The 17,412-nt window shown below is 45.7% G+C and overlaps 2 protein-coding genes across 4 annotated transcripts in view; one reads left to right on the top strand and one right to left on the bottom strand.

Moving 5' to 3' along the window:
* The window catches only part of polr3d (polymerase (RNA) III (DNA directed) polypeptide D), a 15,682-nt gene extending 2,137 nt beyond the window's left edge, over positions 1–13,545 (top strand). For all 3 annotated transcript variants that reach the window (XM_055662392.1, XM_055662391.1, XM_055662390.1), the window contains exons 3-9: positions 2,128–2,171; positions 4,013–4,167; positions 6,219–6,343; positions 7,058–7,220; positions 8,750–9,021; positions 10,395–10,547; positions 13,205–13,545. In XM_055662392.1, coding sequence (XP_055518367.1) covers positions 2,128–2,171; positions 4,013–4,167; positions 6,219–6,343; positions 7,058–7,220; positions 8,750–9,021; positions 10,395–10,547; positions 13,205–13,324 — 1,032 coding nt within the window. In that variant the 3' untranslated portion in view covers positions 13,325–13,545. The remainder of the gene's footprint in view (positions 1–2,127; positions 2,172–4,012; positions 4,168–6,218; positions 6,344–7,057; positions 7,221–8,749; positions 9,022–10,394; positions 10,548–13,204) is intronic.
* Positions 13,546–14,451: 906 nt separating this feature from the next.
* Positions 14,452–15,454, bottom strand: LOC129713394 (profilin-2-like). Its single transcript, XM_055662422.1, has one exon. It carries the CDS (start codon positions 15,452–15,454, stop codon positions 15,032–15,034), a length of 423 nt encoding a protein of 140 aa, XP_055518397.1. The 3' UTR covers positions 14,452–15,031.
* Between the last annotated feature and the right edge of the window lie 1,958 nt (positions 15,455–17,412).

The raw sequence follows: 17,412 nt of genomic DNA, 5'->3' as shown, positions 1-17,412 counted from the left end.
TGTTATTTGTTTAGCATTTGCAGCAATTTCTTTTTATTTCCCGTTCCTGCTGTCAGTTTCTATTGGAACTCATTGGTACTTTCTGAGATTATAAAACATGCAGCAACGTTTTGATGGGAGTGAGTTGTTGTGATTAGTATTTATGTCAGTCATGTAACGCCATGGCATTCCAGACACTTCAGCATGTAATCTGAGCTGAGATTCGTGCAATGCAGGGGGTTCGTTAGGCTGTTCACGTTGCTGTCTATAGGTGGAGATGTCAAACCAACATACTGTATTCTTCCGTGGACATTAAGTATTCAAACCCTGTCTCTTTAAAAGACTGAAGATAGACACAGAAAGCTGTAGTTACTCAACGGATTCGGCAGCATCTCTGGGGGAAAAAAGGAATGGGTGACGTTTTGGGTTGGGACCCTTCTTCAGATTCAAGACTGGTTCTGGCTAATATTTTGATGTAAAATTGCAATACTAAAACTGTTAATTAATTTTACTGCTATTTGTGGGAGATTGTTGGACGTACATTTGCTGCCACGATTCAGTGACAGCAATCAAAGTATTTCAGATTTAAACACGCAGAAATTATTTATATCATGCCGCATCGCATGATCATATGACTGTTGTGGAAGTGATTGGGATTGTAATGTGGGCAGACCCACGCGACTGACCTCTGTATCTGTCACCTTGAAGATAACAGCAAGCCTTACAATGGAAAGGGCGTTGAATGTACTATATACAACGTGTGCTCAGCTAGCCACACCACATCTGTTTGTCCCCCACTTGTTTTTTATTGTGATAATGATTTGTTCCAGTAATTTGTTTTTGTGCGCTGTGTGCACTGATACAGCGTGCTGGAACCTCTTAAAAATGTAAGTGTCACCACTGTGTTTTCCTGCTATGTGATTGGTTTGTTTACTAAAGGCACCTTTGTGTCTACATAAAATGCATTGGTGTTTTTCTATTTTGGTTTCTGGTATGAAATGATATGATCCATTACAAGTTGGTCGGGGTAATTGTTACAGTTCGGACGCTGGTAACCAACTGGTGTGCACACATCTTCCATTCTCTCTCTTACCATGCCACTTTAAATTCAGCTAATGAGGTTAATAAAGAACAAGGGGTCACAGTTTAAGGATAAGGGGGAAATCTTTTAGGACCGAGATGAGGAAAACCTTTTTCACACAGAGAGTGGTGAATCTCTAGAATTCTCTGCCGCAGAAGGTAGTTGAGGCCATTTCATTGGCTATATTTAAGAGGGAGTTAGATATGGCCCTTGTGGCTAAAGGGATCAGGGGGTATGGAGAGAAGGCAGGAACGGGATACCGAGTTGGATGATCAGCCATGATCATATTGAATGGCGGTGCAGGCTCGAAGGGCCGAATGGCCTACTCCGGCACCTATTTTCTATGTTTCTAAAGCAAATATTTGTGTTGGGCACCTGTTCAACTGCCATCTGCCTTCGAATGCAATCTGCTGAGTTTTGCCTGGCCTCATGCCAATGTAAGTTGAGCCTTGTTGTTCTCTGAAGTGACGTAGCAAGTTGCTCAGCTGTGCAAAACCATTGTGGAATGTAAAAGAACTAAGCCACATGACCTGTTTAAGAAAGAACTGCAGATGCTGGTAAAATCGAAGGTAGACACAAAATGCTGGAGAAACTCAGCCGGTGAGGCAGCATCTATGGAGAGACGAAACATCGCCAATTCCTTCTCTCCATAGATGCTGCCTCACCCGCTGAGTTTCTCCAGGATTTTGTGTCTACCAAGTCACATAACCTGTTCAGTATCGACCTAGACATTAGACAGTAAAGGAACGGCAACAGTAGTGAAGCTAATGAAGCTTGAACAGTTCTCAAGGCACGGGATGTGCGGTGACCCATTCGCCCATTCCAGTCGAGCAGCAGCCTGGTGAACTCTCAGCTCCTCATCAACATCTCACACTTCACCATTGCCATCCTGAATAACCCAACGAATGGGGCGCAATGGAGTAGTAGGTTGGAGTGACTCTGTGAGCCTTCAACATTGACTTCTGATCACATGAAGTCATTGGCATCAAGTCAAACGGAGGCAGTGAAGTCTATTTTACTGTGTGCTGATGTGACCTGAGAATGATATCTGATGTCCTCTCTTACAGAAAACATTCACTCCAAACATCATCAGCAGGAAAGTTAAGGAAGAGTAAGTATTGCTTTGCAACGAAGAATTTGTGGCAAATTGGTATTGTCTCACTCCATTTGTAAATAATTAAAACAGATTATTGCACAACGAGCAGTACAGCACGGTGATCAGCCTTTAGCCTGTGCTGTCTATGCTGAACATGATGCTAATTGAAACAGCACATCTGCCCGCGTCATGCATATTCCCTCAATTCCCTGCCTGTTCATGTCCCTCTCTAAATATCCCCTAAGCCTTGCTATTGCATCTATAGGGACCAGGTAATCGTGAATGATGCACATTGTAGTGGGGCAGGCTGATGGACTGGAAGGAAGGTTTGCCTGGGGAAGTTGGCACTCGGACATAAATTAAACCCGATGTAGGAGAAAAGAGAGAAAACTATTTGGAAATGCAGGGTATGGCACTAATTGATTATCTGAAATTTTTGAATTCACGTCTGAATCCTGTGCCAAATTTCAAACGGATGAGATGTTTTTTGTGCACACAATGCATTTTGTTGAAGCATTATAGGAGGTCAAAGACATAGAGCTCAGAGTGGAAATACGATGGAGAATTAAAATGGAAATAACCTAGAAGGTCAGTGTTACTCTTGAGAATTGAATGGAGGTGTGTGGCTGAACAAACTACATTTGGGTTCCCAAATGTAGAACGGGCCACATTGTGAGCACTGAATGCAGTATACTACATCGGTGGAAACATAGGCAAATCACTGCTTCACCTGAAAGGAGTGTTTAGTTCCTGAATGGCAGGAACCAGATCATAGGGCATGTTGCACCAGAGGGTGCACTGACAAGAAGAATGGACCTCGATGGTGTAAGTTGGTCAGTAAAGAATAATGAAGCAGGAGAGGAAGGTGGGTCTGTTGGTGGCACTACATTGAAGGGATCGGAGAGATGACGGAGGGAGGATGATCCTTTGAATGTGGAACTTACCGGGGTGGGTGGAGCGCACTCGGGGGAACTCAGCCCTTTTTTCTGTTCGACAATAGAGTGAAAAGTGCAGGAAATTGAACATAACCATTTAAGAGCCCTGGCACTTATGGTGGAGAGGAAATCACGGCTGAGGAAGAGGTTTTGGGATGTGGCCTGATTAAAGCCCTGTGCAACTTCCAGTGATTTCCATCCTCATGCTTTTTAACCATCGACAATACACTATTCTAATTGTTAACCAGGGTGCCCAGATTCTGCAATTCATAATATACTTGTCTTCCATCTTTTAAAATAAGTTTTGCATTTCTTTAGACTTAAGGCCCCTGTCCCACTTAGGAGACCTAAACAGCAACCTCTGGTGACCTTGCCCACCACCCAAGGTTTCCATGAGGTCACAGGAGGTTTTGGTCACTCTCCCTAATGGTCGAAAGTGGTTTCCGCATGGTCGAGGTTTCATCTAGGTTGCTGCTATTTTTTCATCATGATTAAAACCGGCCTCGACTAAAAATCGGTTGCAGTTTTAAAAATCGATCATTTTTTTGTCGCAGGTCTAGTCGAGGAAGGTTTTCAACATATGCATGGGAGGTGGTAGGAAGTTGCAGGTCACCTCGACCTTGATTTTTTTTTTTTGGGTGGCGGTCAAGATGACCAGAGGTTGCTGTTTAGGTCTCTAAGTGGGACAGGCCCTTAACATTCCCGAAAAATTGTCCCATCTGCTGCCTCTTTGCTCGAAATGGAAAGGTATTTCTTTACAAGTCACTGCACACTTAAGCTGGTGTTGGGCTTAATGTCCACAGATAATGAAATATTAAAGATGTCCCATTGCTTCTTAATGGTAAATATATTCTTTGACTCAGTTAGCAACTGATGGAGCGTTCAATCGCATCACGTAAAGTGTCATTTCACTCCCTGCAGACCAAAGGAAGTAGATGCTTCACAGAGGAAAGAGAAGAAAGAGCGAGAAAGAGATCGGCAGAGAGATGGTCGCGGGCGAGGACGAGGCAGACCTGAGACCATCCAGTCCCATTCCATCTTCGAGCAGGGACCCGCTGAAATGATGAAGAAGAGAGGTGAGAAATGGAGTGTGTGTGTATGTGTGTATGTATGTGTGCGTGTGTGTGTGGGCTCTTCAAATCCTGCAGTCTAAAGCTTTTCTATTCATGTTTGTGAAATCTAGCAGCACAGAAGAGCTATACAGCATCCAAACAGGCCCTTTAACACAACTCGACCAAGTTACCTAAATGAGCTAGTCCCACTTGCCTCCAAACCTTTCCTGTACCTCTCCAAACGTCTTTTAAAAGTCAGCCTTTACCACGACCTCTGGCTGCACGTCCCATGTACCCACCGCCCTCTGTGTGGGAAAAAGTTGTACAACAGGTTCCTATTAAATCTATTGCTTCAATGTTAAACTTACGGCCTCTTGTTTTAGACTCCCCTACCATGGGGAAGAGACTATGGATTTTCACTGTATCTGTGCCCTTCATGATTTTATAATCTCAATAATTTTGTTCCTTGGCCTCTTCTGCTGCAGGGAAAAGAGTCCCAGCCTACCCAGCCTCTTTTCATGACTCAAATCTCACCTGTTCCAGTAACATCTTCAAATCTTCCCACCCTTTCCAGTTTAATGACATCCTTCCTGCAGCTGAGTTGCCCTCGCCAACATCTTGTACACCTGTAATGACGTCCCAACTCCTGTTCTCAACATCTAACTGATGAAGGTAAGCCTTCTTCACCACCAGTTCTACCTGCGTCACCATTAGGTCAAATCATTGACTGCACAGCACACCTTATCTCCAGTGGCCATCTAAAATGAACAAACTAGTTAATGCCAATAACTCCCTTACTCATTTTCTCGTTTCTTTACAATTCTTTCTCCCTCGGATATTGATCCAATTCCCATTTTATAAAGTATTATTAAATGTTTTTGCTCTGTTGACACAATGTTTTCCAAATTGCAACCAATCAAAATGTTCTTGCCCAATGTCACTTCTGGTTGTTTTATGGTTAGTCTTAAATCCGTGGCCTTTGGATTATTGATCTTCCAGTCAGTGGGAACAATTTCTACTTATTTGCTCTACATCAGGTGGCAGTGCCATCAATTATTTTTTTTCTACACCATAGCTGACAGTAAACAGTAGTGCAGTTCAGACCCCAGGGATCAACCGTGGCAAGTTCTGCCGAATGTCACTTCTAATAGCTACTGTACATGAATACAACGAGAATAGCATCAGATGGAGCATCTCTTGCAGACGCTGTATCAACATCTCTTTCTGTAGTCTGTATTTCCGTGCCAGTGTGCACCAGGGAAGGGGGGGTGTGATCCTATCTGAACATTGCCAGTATTTAATGACACATTTGCTGGCTGGATGCAAGACTGATTTTTAATTTATTTTAAGATCCTTCCAATGGGTCAGGATTGCTTCTTAAGCTTGCTGAAAAAAGGCTCATAACATTTAAGTTTGGGTCTATTACTTCTGTGTGTACTGAGGATTTTGTTTGCATCAAATCAGATAACACTATACATGAATACAAACAAGTCAAGAACAAAATGTCGAGCAGAGAGAAAGATACAGAGTGCAGAATATTGGCTTCCGTCTAAATATGGCTTCACCTTTGAGATTTTGTTGAGAATGCATTTCGTTGTCTCTGTACTGTACACTGACAATGACAATTAAAATTGAATCTGAATCTGAATCTGAATCTGAGATGCTTTCACCCAGAGGATGATGTGATAGGGTTTGACTCCATGGAGCTTTGGAGGTGCCCTGACCTGACATAACGGAGGTACTTGTTAATGAAAGAACTGCAGATGCTGGTAAAATCAAAGGTTGACAAAAAAGCTGGAGAAACTCAGCGGGTGAGGCAGCATCAATGGAGCGAAGGAATAGGTGATGTTTCGGGTTGAGACCCTTCAATACTGGAGTAACTCTGTGTCGGGTAACATCTCTGGAGAAAATGGATAGGTGACGTTTGAGTCGGGGCCCGTCTTCAGATTATTTCTGTTCTATGATCTATGTATCTCTCCTCAAGCACCATTTGTATTCAACAATGTTAACATTTCGTTCGCTGGTTATCAGCGATGCAGTTTTCCGACTGTTCTCCTTCTGTATCTCACTTTCAGCTGGTTGGGATTCCTCTGTGGACATGAAGGAGTTTGGAACGTCCCCAATTATTAACATCAAGAAGGAAAAGCGAGAGTCGGAGGAAGAAACCAAGCAGATTCTCCGCATGCTGGATCGGGACGATGTAAGCATTGTTTGATGGAGGCAGTGGGATGTGGACATGGTGGGAGATTAGTTCAAAGTGGGAAAAGTATAACATTTGCCTTTCAGAGATACTGCGTGGAAGCAGGCCCTTCGGCCCGCTCAGTCCGTGCCCACCATCAATCACCCATTCACACAAGTTCTATGTTATCTCACTTTCCCATCAGCTCCCTACACAATTTACAGAAGCCAATTAACCTGTAATGCCTGGTTACACAAAAAAGCTGGAGAAACTCAGCGGGTGCAGCAGCATCTATGGAGCGAAGGAAATAGGCAACGTTTCGGGCCGAAACCCTTCTTCAGACCTGTAATGCCTGTATTAACCTGTAATGCCTGTATGGTTGTGAGTAGTCGCCCAAAGAGTCGTACCTTTTTCTGGTCCTCGCTGGATTTTTAACATTTTCAGCGACCCGCTGCGACTATGACGGGTGCCGGCAGTCGCCAAAAAAATTGCATAAGTGGGACAGGCCCTTGAGGAGGATTGTTGTGCATTGGGGCAGGATTTGGATACAGAAGCTTGATGCAACCTGATCACAATTGTGTATGTTACGACATTGGGATCAGTTGTAGACCACCGGAGTTGTACATCGTAAAGTCCTTTCCTACACGAGCTGCTTGCTCATTTGTTCCTCTCTTTTTCTGTCCTGTTGAAGTTGTATTGTTGCACCAAATGCATTTGATTCTTGCTTGTGTGCAGTTTATCGATGACCCTGGCCTGAAAAACGATGCCCGCAACATGCCCGTGCAGCTTCCTCTAGCCCAGTCAGGCTGGCTGTTCAAGGAGGACAATGAGGTTGAGGAGGTTGAGGAGCCGACTGCCAGGGAGGAGAAGATGGAGATGGATATCCCCGCTGTGAAAGGTAGTTCATTCATTCATTATTATGTGTTGGAAGGAACTGCAGATGCTGGTTTGCACCGAAGATAGACACAAAATGTTGGAGTAACTCAGCGGATTCCTTCCATCAGAGATGCTGCCTGACCCTTTATTGTTACTCCAGCATTTTGTATCTATCTTCATTCATTGTTGTAATTAAATATATGCAGGATTCAAGGATTCGGATCATTGGTGAATAGCACAATGACTATTACAGCGAACACATGTAAAAGGCAGAAAAACTATCAACTATCAATAAGGAAACAATACAAAATAACTCGTACCTCTCTGTGTATTCGAGTCTTCTGTCTGCACTGACACACTCCACGGTCAAAGTTCATCATCTCCCTCTCTCTCTCTCTCTCTCTCTCTCCTTCCTTGGTGAAGATCTTTTCTCTCCCCAAAGATGAAGCTCCTGCTCTCATGGTAGAAGCATGTATTTAGGTAATCATTTTATCTGTAAGAATAACATGTGATTATGTGGCAAGCTAGCCATTTAGAACGGAGATGAGGAAACACTTTTTCACGCAGAGAGTTGCGAGTCTATGGAATTCTCTGCCTCAGAGGGCGGTGGAGGCCGGTTCTCTGGATACTTTCAAGAGAGAGCTAGATAGGGCTCTTGAAGATAGCGGTGTCAGGGGATCCGAGGAGAAGGCAGGAACGGGGTACTGATTGTGGATGATCAGCCATGATCACGTTGAATGGTGGTGCTGGCTCGAAGGGCTGAATGGCCTAGTCCTGCACCTATTGTCTATAACAGAACTATCTGTAGTCCAGTATCTGCTTTAAGTATTTAAGAAGATACTGTAGATGCTGGAAAATCGAAGGGTGATAAAAGTGCTGGAAAAACTCAGCGGGTGCAGCAGCATCTGTGGAGCGAAGGAAATAGGCAATGTTTCGGGCCGAAACCCTTCTTCTGTAATTTCTACAATTTCTACAAAACCCTTCTTCAGACTGAAGGAAATAGGCAACGTTTCGGGCCGAAACCCTTCTTCTGTAATTTCTACAATTTCTACAAACCCTTCTTCAGACTGAAGGAAATAGGCAACGTTTCGGGCCGAAACCCTTCTGTAAATTCTACAATTTCTACAAACCCCTCTTCAGACTGAAGGAAATAGGCAACGTTTCGGGCCGAAACCCTTCTGTAAATTCTACAGTTTCTACAAACCCTTCTTCAGACTGAAGGAAATAGGCAACGTTTCGGGCCGAAACCCTTCTGTAAATTCTACAGTTTCTACAAACCCTTCTTCAGACTGAAGGAAATAGGCAACGTTTCGGGCCGAAACCCTTCCGGGTTTCGGCCCGAAACGTTGCCTATTTCCTTCGCTCCATAGATGCTGCTGCACCCGCTGAGTTTCTCCAGCACTTTTGTCTATCTGCTTTAGGTAGCTGGCTCCATTGGGGAAAGGAGAATGGAAGCTACAAGGAAGTTAATGTTGGATCTCTCCATGCTGCTTTAAGGAATGAAGGTAGGGCTGCGTGTGATATCGGCATTATTCGGATTTGTTCTTTCAGTGAAGGATGAGCCCGGCGGTGAAGATGTGGCGAAGGGCTCTCCGGCATCGGGGAAGCCCAGCGTGGTGAGGAAGGCTCCTGCTGTTCCAAGGAACGTTTCGGTAGCTGAACTGCTCCAGGAGCTCAGCATGTGCAAAGACGACGAGCTGCTGTTCCTCCAGCTCCCCGACACGTTGCCGGGCCAATCCCCCACCTGCGAAGAGAAGCCAACGAAAGCCGAGGTGCAGAACGAGGACGGGCAGACTGTGCTGCTGAAACAGGAGAAGTCTCAGGTCGGTATTGTGCCATTAATCACTAAAGATAGACACAAAATGCTGGAGTGAATCGGTGACAGGCAGCATCTCCGGAGAGAAGGCATGGGTGACGTTTTGGGTCGACCCATTCCTTCTCTCCAGAGATGCTGCCTGTCCCGTTGAACTATTCCAGCATTTGTGTCTATTATCGGTTTAAACCAGCATCTGCAGTTCCTTCCTACACATTTCATCTTGTACCATTACTAGTTCTACTGCAAGGGTCCTCTCACTTATCTCCACTCCAAATTTGGATATAAATACTCTTCTTAGGTCATGGCTGACCATGGGTGTCTCCAGGGTTGGAGGACGCCTGTGTGTGACTTTCTTCAACGTGGGGAGACTGGTGCACAGACAGCCACCACACGGTCCTTGACAGATCTGTGTCAGGATCCAGTGGCATGGAGTCCAAGACGACCGGAGACCCTTTTCTGCTGCAGCCTTCATCCGCCTTCCCAGCCGTTGTGACGCTCCACTAAGGTCAGCCATCGTCCTCCGCCTGTTCCACCGTTGAGGTCTTGGTTGGATTGCCCTTTGTCAGAGACCTCCCCCTCGACCTTACCGCCATGGGTGGCCCTACCAGGAGCATAGCTCCAGACGGCATCGTTCTCAGGATCTCATGTCCACACAAGGTGACAATCCACGGAGAAGACTATATAATACTCAGAGATTTAGAAATATACTAACTGTAATTCTATGAGGTATTAAATATAGTGTTGGATTACCCAAGAATGAGTTGCAACTGGAATATTGTGTTGGGATCTCAGTTCTAAAAAGAAAAATCATATCTCAGGAATGAATCTCTATATTCCTCACTGGGATCTAATTGAGGTTTCCATTTTTTAAAGTGGTTCTATTGAGAAACTTAAAGTACATCATGAATCTTGGGTTTTGGATAATATAAAGAAATATTACATTACTGTATAATCCACTGAATATTCCCATCTCTGGGTGCTATAAATATCCCTGGACTGGAAGTGTACGTGGGCTGGTGACAGTGGAAGCTGTTCATGGTCAATGCAGATGATTATGTCTGGACTTTACAGAGATGCAGCGTGGAATAGGCCCTTCGAGTCTCCCCGTACCAGCGATCACCCCGTACCCTACACACGAGGGATAATTTACAGAGGCCAATTAACCCACAAACCTGCATGTCTTTAAAATGTGGAAGGAAACCAGAGCACCTGGAGAAAACCCACGCGGTCACGGGGAGAACGTATGAACTCCGTACAGACGGCTCCTGAGATCAGGATTCAACCTAGGTTTCTAGCGCTGTGAGGCAGCAACTCTCACTGCGTCACTGTGTTGCCCATGATGGTTGAGTTCCTTTCTCATCTTGTGTGTGTGTTGTGCAGGAACAGAAACAAGCTGAAAATACCTGCTCGCTGATGGATCTAACGGAGGGTCAGATTGGGAAGCTGCTGATCAGGAAGTCTGGGCGAGTACAGCTCGTTCTAGGGCAGGTCACCCTGGATGTTACCATGGGAACAACCTGTTCATTTCTCCAGGTACGTACCACATCGCGTTTTCGGAACTGCTGGCAGTTCCACCAGTTTTGATCGTTTTGGCGATTCGGGAAACGTCCGTTTGTTGTTAGAGTGATACAGTGTGGACTTGCCCACACCGCCAACATGTCCCAGCTACACTAGTCCCTCCAAACCCGTCATATCCATGTACAATAGTTGCTGCAAGCGGTTGGTTAGAAAGGGAACAGATTAATCTTTGCCAAAAAATGCCCATCTCCTCATCAGGGGAAATTCCATGAGTATTTACACATATGATGAGATGTGTAGAGAGCATGCACAGGGCATGAGAGTGATTTATTTGTGGTTTACACGGAAATACTGAGTATTGGAGTAGCTCAGCGGGTCAGGCAGCATCTCAGGAGAACATTTCAGATTGGGACCCTTCTTTAGACAGACGACCACATCAAAATCAAAAATGCTGGAGAAACTCAGCGGGTGAGGCAGCATCTGTGGAGCAAAGGAATAGGTGACGTTTCGGGTCGAGACCCTGGGTTCTGGTTTCCTCCCACACTCTAAAGACGTATAGGTTTGTAGGTCAATTGGCTTTGGTAAAGACTGTAAATTGTCCCGAGCAAGCCGGATAGTGTAAGTGTGCGGGGATCGCTGGTCGGCGCAGACTCAAAGGGCCTGTTTCCGCACTGTAACTCTAAACTAAGCTATTACAATTCGCAGAGTCGGGCTTCGATCTGTGAGCTGAACTATGACTGAAAAATAACTACAGGTTCATTTGGGAGGATTGGCAGCTTGCTCTGGTCACTGGAGGCTTGGTTGAAAACACTGAGCCGTCGTCCAGTGGGTAGCGGGCTGCCCCGAGCCAGAAGGCCAAGTGCCGTAGTACCATTCCAGAATTTGGGTCTGGGCCAAAACCTCCACGGAGACACTGCACTGATGGGAGATGCCAGCCTTCACATGTGACGTTGAACACTTGCTTCACCTGAAATTGTCAGGGAGCTAAGGGCAGTATTTGGGGACTAGAAAGAAAATTCACTGTGGAACCTATTTATACAAGAGTCAAGAGTATATTTAATTGTCATTTGGACCCCTGGAGGTCCAAATGAAATGCCGTTTCTGCAGCCATACATTACACACAAATAGACCCCAGACACAACATAATTACATTTTACATAAACATCCATCACATAGCTGTGATGGAAGGCCAAATAAACTTATCTCTCCACTGCACTCTCTCCCCCCCGATGTCAGAGTCAAAGTCAAAGCCCCCGGCTGGCGATGGCGATTGTCCCGCGGCAATTAAAGCCACGCCGGGTGGTGCGAGGTCGCACACCGGGTCTTGATGTTGGAGCCCCCGGCGTGCGCTCGCAAAGTCCCGCGGCCATTCCAGCCGCGCGGGGCAGTGATGTTAGGCCCCGCTCCAGGAGCTCTTCGACCCCGCAACTCGGGCGGGAGAAGTCGCCGTTGCAGGAGTCCCGAAAAGCGGTCTCCCTCCAGGGATCCGTGGGCTCCCGGTGCCGCCGTCCGCAGACCCGCAGCAGCAGCGGCGGCGGCAGCAGCAGCAGCAGCAGCAACGCTCCTCCACCGCTCCACCCGCTCCGGTCTCGGCCAGCTCCGCGACGGTGAGGTGAGTCGGCACCTGAGTCCCCGGCTTCTTCCTGTTGGAGGCTGCTCCTCGTTGCGGCCCCAACGACAGCTGAGACCCGACGAGAAAAGGTCGGGTCTCCAGTGCAGGGAGAGATTCAAAAGTTTCCCCACCCCCCCACACACACACCCCAACATAAAATAACAAAAACTACATAAAAACACAGACAAAAAACAATAAAAACGCGGACAGGCTGCAGAGGCCGCTGCTGGCCAGAGCCGCGCCGCCTACCTTAACAAATGTCAGCGGAAACAATGGGCCTCCTGTCTATTCGATTCTTCTTGGTGTTGGAACTGCTTGTGGTAATATTGTAGTTGTACAGGGTCTTGGTGAGACCACACCTGGAGTATTGCGTGCAGTTTTGGTCTCCAAATCTGAGGAAGGACATTATTGCCATAGAGGGAGTGCAGAGAAGGTTCACCAGACTGATTCCTGGGATGTAAGGACTGTCTTATGAAGAAAGACTGGATAGACTTGGTTTATACTCTCTAGAATTTAGGAGATTGAGAGGGGATCTTATAGAAACTTACAAAATTCTTAAGGGGTTGGACAGGCTAGATGCAGGAAGATTGTTCCCGATGTTGGGGAAGTACAGGACAAGGGGTCACAGCTTAAGGATAAGGGGAAATCCTTTAAAACCGAGATGAGGAGAACTTTTTTCACACAGAGAGTGGTGAATCTCCGGAACTCTCTGCCACAGAGGGTAGTTGAGGCCAGTTCATTGGCTATATTTAAGAGGGAGTTAGATGTGGCCCTTGTGGCCAAGGGGATCAGAAGGTATGGAGAGAAGGCAGGTACGGGATACTGAGTTGGATGATCAGCCATGATCATATTAAATGGCGGTGCAGGCTCGAAGGGCCGAATGGCCTACTCCTGCACCTAATTTCTATGTTTCTATGTAAAACTGACAAGTTCTCCAGAGTTGACATCAGGTGTTAAAGAATGCAAGATCTCATTTGCTTTCCCCCTCTGAAGATAACTCTGACGTTACGGAACGTCATGCTGATTCTGCTCTACTCAATTGATGTCTCTGTCGTTTCAGGAGCTGGTTTCCATTGGAATTGGAGAGAACAGGACAGGAGAGATGACAGTGTTGGGGCACATCAAGCACAAGCTGGTCTGTTCCCCGGACTTTGAGGCGCTCCTTGAGCAAAGACAGTAGCGGGAAGTGAAGATCTTGCACGAGAAAAGACAAGCTGTCAGCTTGCGTTCGGCGTCGTGTCTCCGACTGGAGATTGTTAGAGGGCTCGGCCAAGCCTTGAAGGAACAGTTCACAGGAGAGACGGGCGCGAAAGTAACTTCTGGATTGTGTTCAAGAAGGAACTGCAGATGCTGGAGAATCGAAGGTAGAGAAAAGTGCTGGAGTAACTCAGCGGGTGCGGCAGCATCTATGGAGCGAAGGAAATAGGCAACGTTTCGGGCCGAAACCCTTCCGGGTTTCGGCCCGAAACGTTGCCTATTTCCATCAGTCTGAAGAAGTGTCTCTACCCGAAACGTTGCCTATTTCCTTTGCTCCATAGATGCTGCCGCACCCGCTGAGTATCTCCAGCATTTTTGTCTTACCTACTTCTGGATTGTAATGTGCAAGATGAGAATTAATTGTAGCTCACTCTTGGTTCATGTCACAACCATGTGAGTGATGTGAGATGACAGTCACACAGTGGTTAAATGGCCAGAAATGCCAATGGAAGTGAGGTCGTGCAGGATACCAGCCGGGCTAAAGCATCCTGGAGAATGGCGTTCCTCTGTGCTACTGAGCTCTGTCTTTACATTTGCACTGTTTCACTTTCTCGGTCCACATTGCCAGGGACATATGAATGAATCCTTTAACTGGATCGTACCATCAGTCCAAGACCTTGCCTTCTTTCTCTGACAGCGATGGTGAGGGGTGTTTGTGGCAGGAGATATGGGTGCATTGTCTGACCCGATGCAGCATTTACATTGATTATTGCCCCAATGTGGGGTGTTGCCGGGGCTACTAAATAATTTGGAATTGCATGAATTATTTAAATATGCTTTAAATATTTTCAACAAAAGGTGTAACTTGTTTCCCAGAAGTGGAATATATTTGAGTACTTAATTGAATTGGATGTCTTTTTATTCCAGAGACCACTTAACAGCCCAATCTTTTTTTAAATATGTACATAGAAATTGTAATATTAACAAACCCGCAGTGAATCTGAGTGAGTTGGGAGTGGTGCTTGACATTTTACTTGTAGCACTCATCTAGTTTTTACCACTTGTACCTGTAGAGACCGGACTAGCCCATGGCTGTTCACCGAACCTACATGCAGCTTAAAAACGACCCTCCAAACCCTAGGTAATTTATAACTGAAGAGCTAAACACTACAGTTTCCGTGCATTCACATGCAAACCATCCAGACAGGTCAGGATTGAACCCAGATCTCTAGAGCCGAGGCAGCTGTATTACCTTAGTTTGCCCTTGGGAGGGAACGGGGTACTTTGTGCCAAATGTTGCCATTGGCCCCTTGTGCATTTACTCTGAATCCTAGATGTTGCTTATACAATTGTGCACTTATCTTTTGAGTATCAAACATCTTAAAAACAGTGAGACATCTAAGATTTTGATCTTTATTGGAGAAATGTGATTGACATACCTGTTCCATTCACACAGCAAAAACTCACTTCTCCAATAAGAGCACAACATTCATAGATTTTTAAATAATTTCCATAAGTATATATCAAGAATATGAGTGCCACTATAAGCACAGGCAGCAATATGTCTGGTCACACAATGAATAGTTGGAGCTCCTTATAGGGAGATGTCAAAGCATTTTGAGAAAACGCCTGGAAATCCAGTTGCGTTCATAGAATTATCCGGTTGTAACGACAGTAACCGATGCCTCTTCTAACAGCCAGAGCTTCGTATGTAGGTCGCCATCTGGAAGGCTTTTTTATTGAGTGTTCCTCCATGGACACCTCTCTTGCCCATGATCATTATGACCACTTTTGTTGACCGAGCGATGGCGATGCTGTTGCAGGGGTTGTTACCGTCCCTCCTTTTCATCCTGACGTCCATGGTGTAATCGCCGTCCAGCTGGAAGTTGTCGCGGATGACGAAACACTTCTTGCCCCCGATGGTGAGCCCCTTGACCTGGAAGGCCTTCCGCTCGCTGCTCATAATGTTCCCGATTTCCTTTGAGCTCATTTGCTTGAACAGGCCGTCCTCTTTGGCGGCCAGCAGCCTGGGGCAGGAACAGGCCAAGACGGCAGCGTCCTGGCACAGCCCATCGGCAAGTAAACTCCTCACGTAGTCTTCCCAGCCCAGCATTGTGGTGAGGTGGGGTGGGGTTAGGTTAGAAGTTGATCAGAGTGGGAGCTGCTGTGTGGAGTAGCCAATACACTGCATCAATATCTGCCGTTGGGTTTGAAGGTTAGCATGGGCGCAGGATAAGGCTCTTGAAACTAGAGGCCAAATTATTTTGAACTGCGTGTCATAATGAGGGGGCAGGGACAATGCAGACCTTTTATGACATCATGCTAAATGTTGAACCCTTTCTCCCAGTCAATAATGGTTTTGTCAGGCTATCTTCCTCTCTAGATATCTAGATATGCAGTTCCTTCTTAAACACATATCAATCACTGTTTAAGAAGGAACTGCAGATGCTGGAAAATCAAAGGTACACAAAAATGCTGGAGAAACTCAACGGGTGCAGCAGCATCTATGGAGCGAAGGAAATAGGCAACATTTCGGGCCGAAACCCTTCTTCTGTAATTTCTACAATTTCTACAAACCCTTCTTCAGACTGAAGGAAATAGGCAACGTTTCGGGCCGAAACCCTTCCGGGTTTCGGCCCGAAATGTTGCCTATTTCCTTCGCTCCATAGATGTTGCTGCACCTGCTGAGTTTCTCCAGCATTTTTGTTTACCTATCAATCAATCAATCACCTATCTATCAATCACATATCTATCAATCAATCACCTATCTATCTATATTTGCCAGTATCAAGTCCTCACCATCCTCACTTAGTCAACAGCAATGTGTGTTATCCATTATATCTGGGGCTCCACCCTATCACAGTCGATCCTTTTCATTCCATCTCCTCCATTTCCCAGTTATGGCAAACGTCAAACCCTGCAACAGTTAGTTGTGCATCAAACTGTTTAGTGCATTCTCTCTCATGCATGGGTTCTGGTTTGTTTTTGTCACATATACTGAGGCACAGTGAAAAATGTTGTTGTGTACGATATTCTAACAGTTAATACTATACTATACATCAATAGCATCAGGACAAACTCAAGTATAATTGAGAGCAAAGGGGGAGATAGAATGTAGAATTTAGCTCTCAGTATTGTTGCAGGCTTTATCCCAATATACACCTTTATCCCAATGATAAAGGTGACTTAGACCAGTGATTCCCAACCTGGGGCCATGGCAAATTTCAGGGGGGCCACAGAAATATTTGGGGATTTAGGGGCCACGGGTTCAATGAAGGGGTTCACTTTTTTCCACTAATAATGTCAGCGGGGGCCACAGAAAAATTAAAGAGCCCAAGGGGGCCATGAACTAAAAAAGGTTGGGAACCACCGACTTAGACAGTACTCCAGGCTGTATACACCAGGGTTGCTCAATCTCCTCCTGTACAACAAGCCTGCCATCCCAGAGATCAACCAATGACTTTTGCAATCCTCTATCACAAGTGTACTCTCCTTGGAGTGACCAGACCTACACACAGTATCCCAAATATGGTCTCAACAGGGCCCTAGAATTTGAACAAGGCATTTCTATTCCTACACTCACGTCCTCTTGCAAGGAAGGCGAATGTAACTGTTGCTGCATCTAAAGTCAAATCGTGGAACGCTTAATTCCCAAGCACATCTTTTAAATGTGTATAATGCAAATGAGCCATTAATTTCAATTTGCAGCAATAAAAATAATTCATAGCAAATGTTCCATGGTGTTTTGGCTCAACAACTTTAGTCAGCCATCACTTACCCATATGCTAAAGCTTTCCTATCCTTGTACCTGCCCTAATGTCTCTAAAACATCAGCGTACCTAGTTCGACTACTTTCTCAGGCAGCTGGTTCATATACCCATCACCTGTGAAAAACTTGTCCTTCATGTTTCTATTGAGTCTTCCCCCCCCCACCCCCCTCACATCAAACCTATGTCCTTTGATTTTTGATTTCCCTGCTCTGGGTAAAAGCCTCTGTTCATTCACCCTGTCTATTCTCCTCATGATTTTGTACACCTCTATTAGATTGTCCCTCAACCTCCTGCACTTCAA

Source organism: Leucoraja erinacea, chromosome 35 (assembly GCF_028641065.1).
Source record: "Leucoraja erinacea ecotype New England chromosome 35, Leri_hhj_1, whole genome shotgun sequence".
In the NCBI taxonomy this organism is placed as follows: domain Eukaryota; kingdom Metazoa; phylum Chordata; class Chondrichthyes; order Rajiformes; family Rajidae; genus Leucoraja; species Leucoraja erinaceus.
Note: the sequence above shows the minus strand (reverse complement) of the source record. Positions and strands in the feature narration are given on the sequence as shown.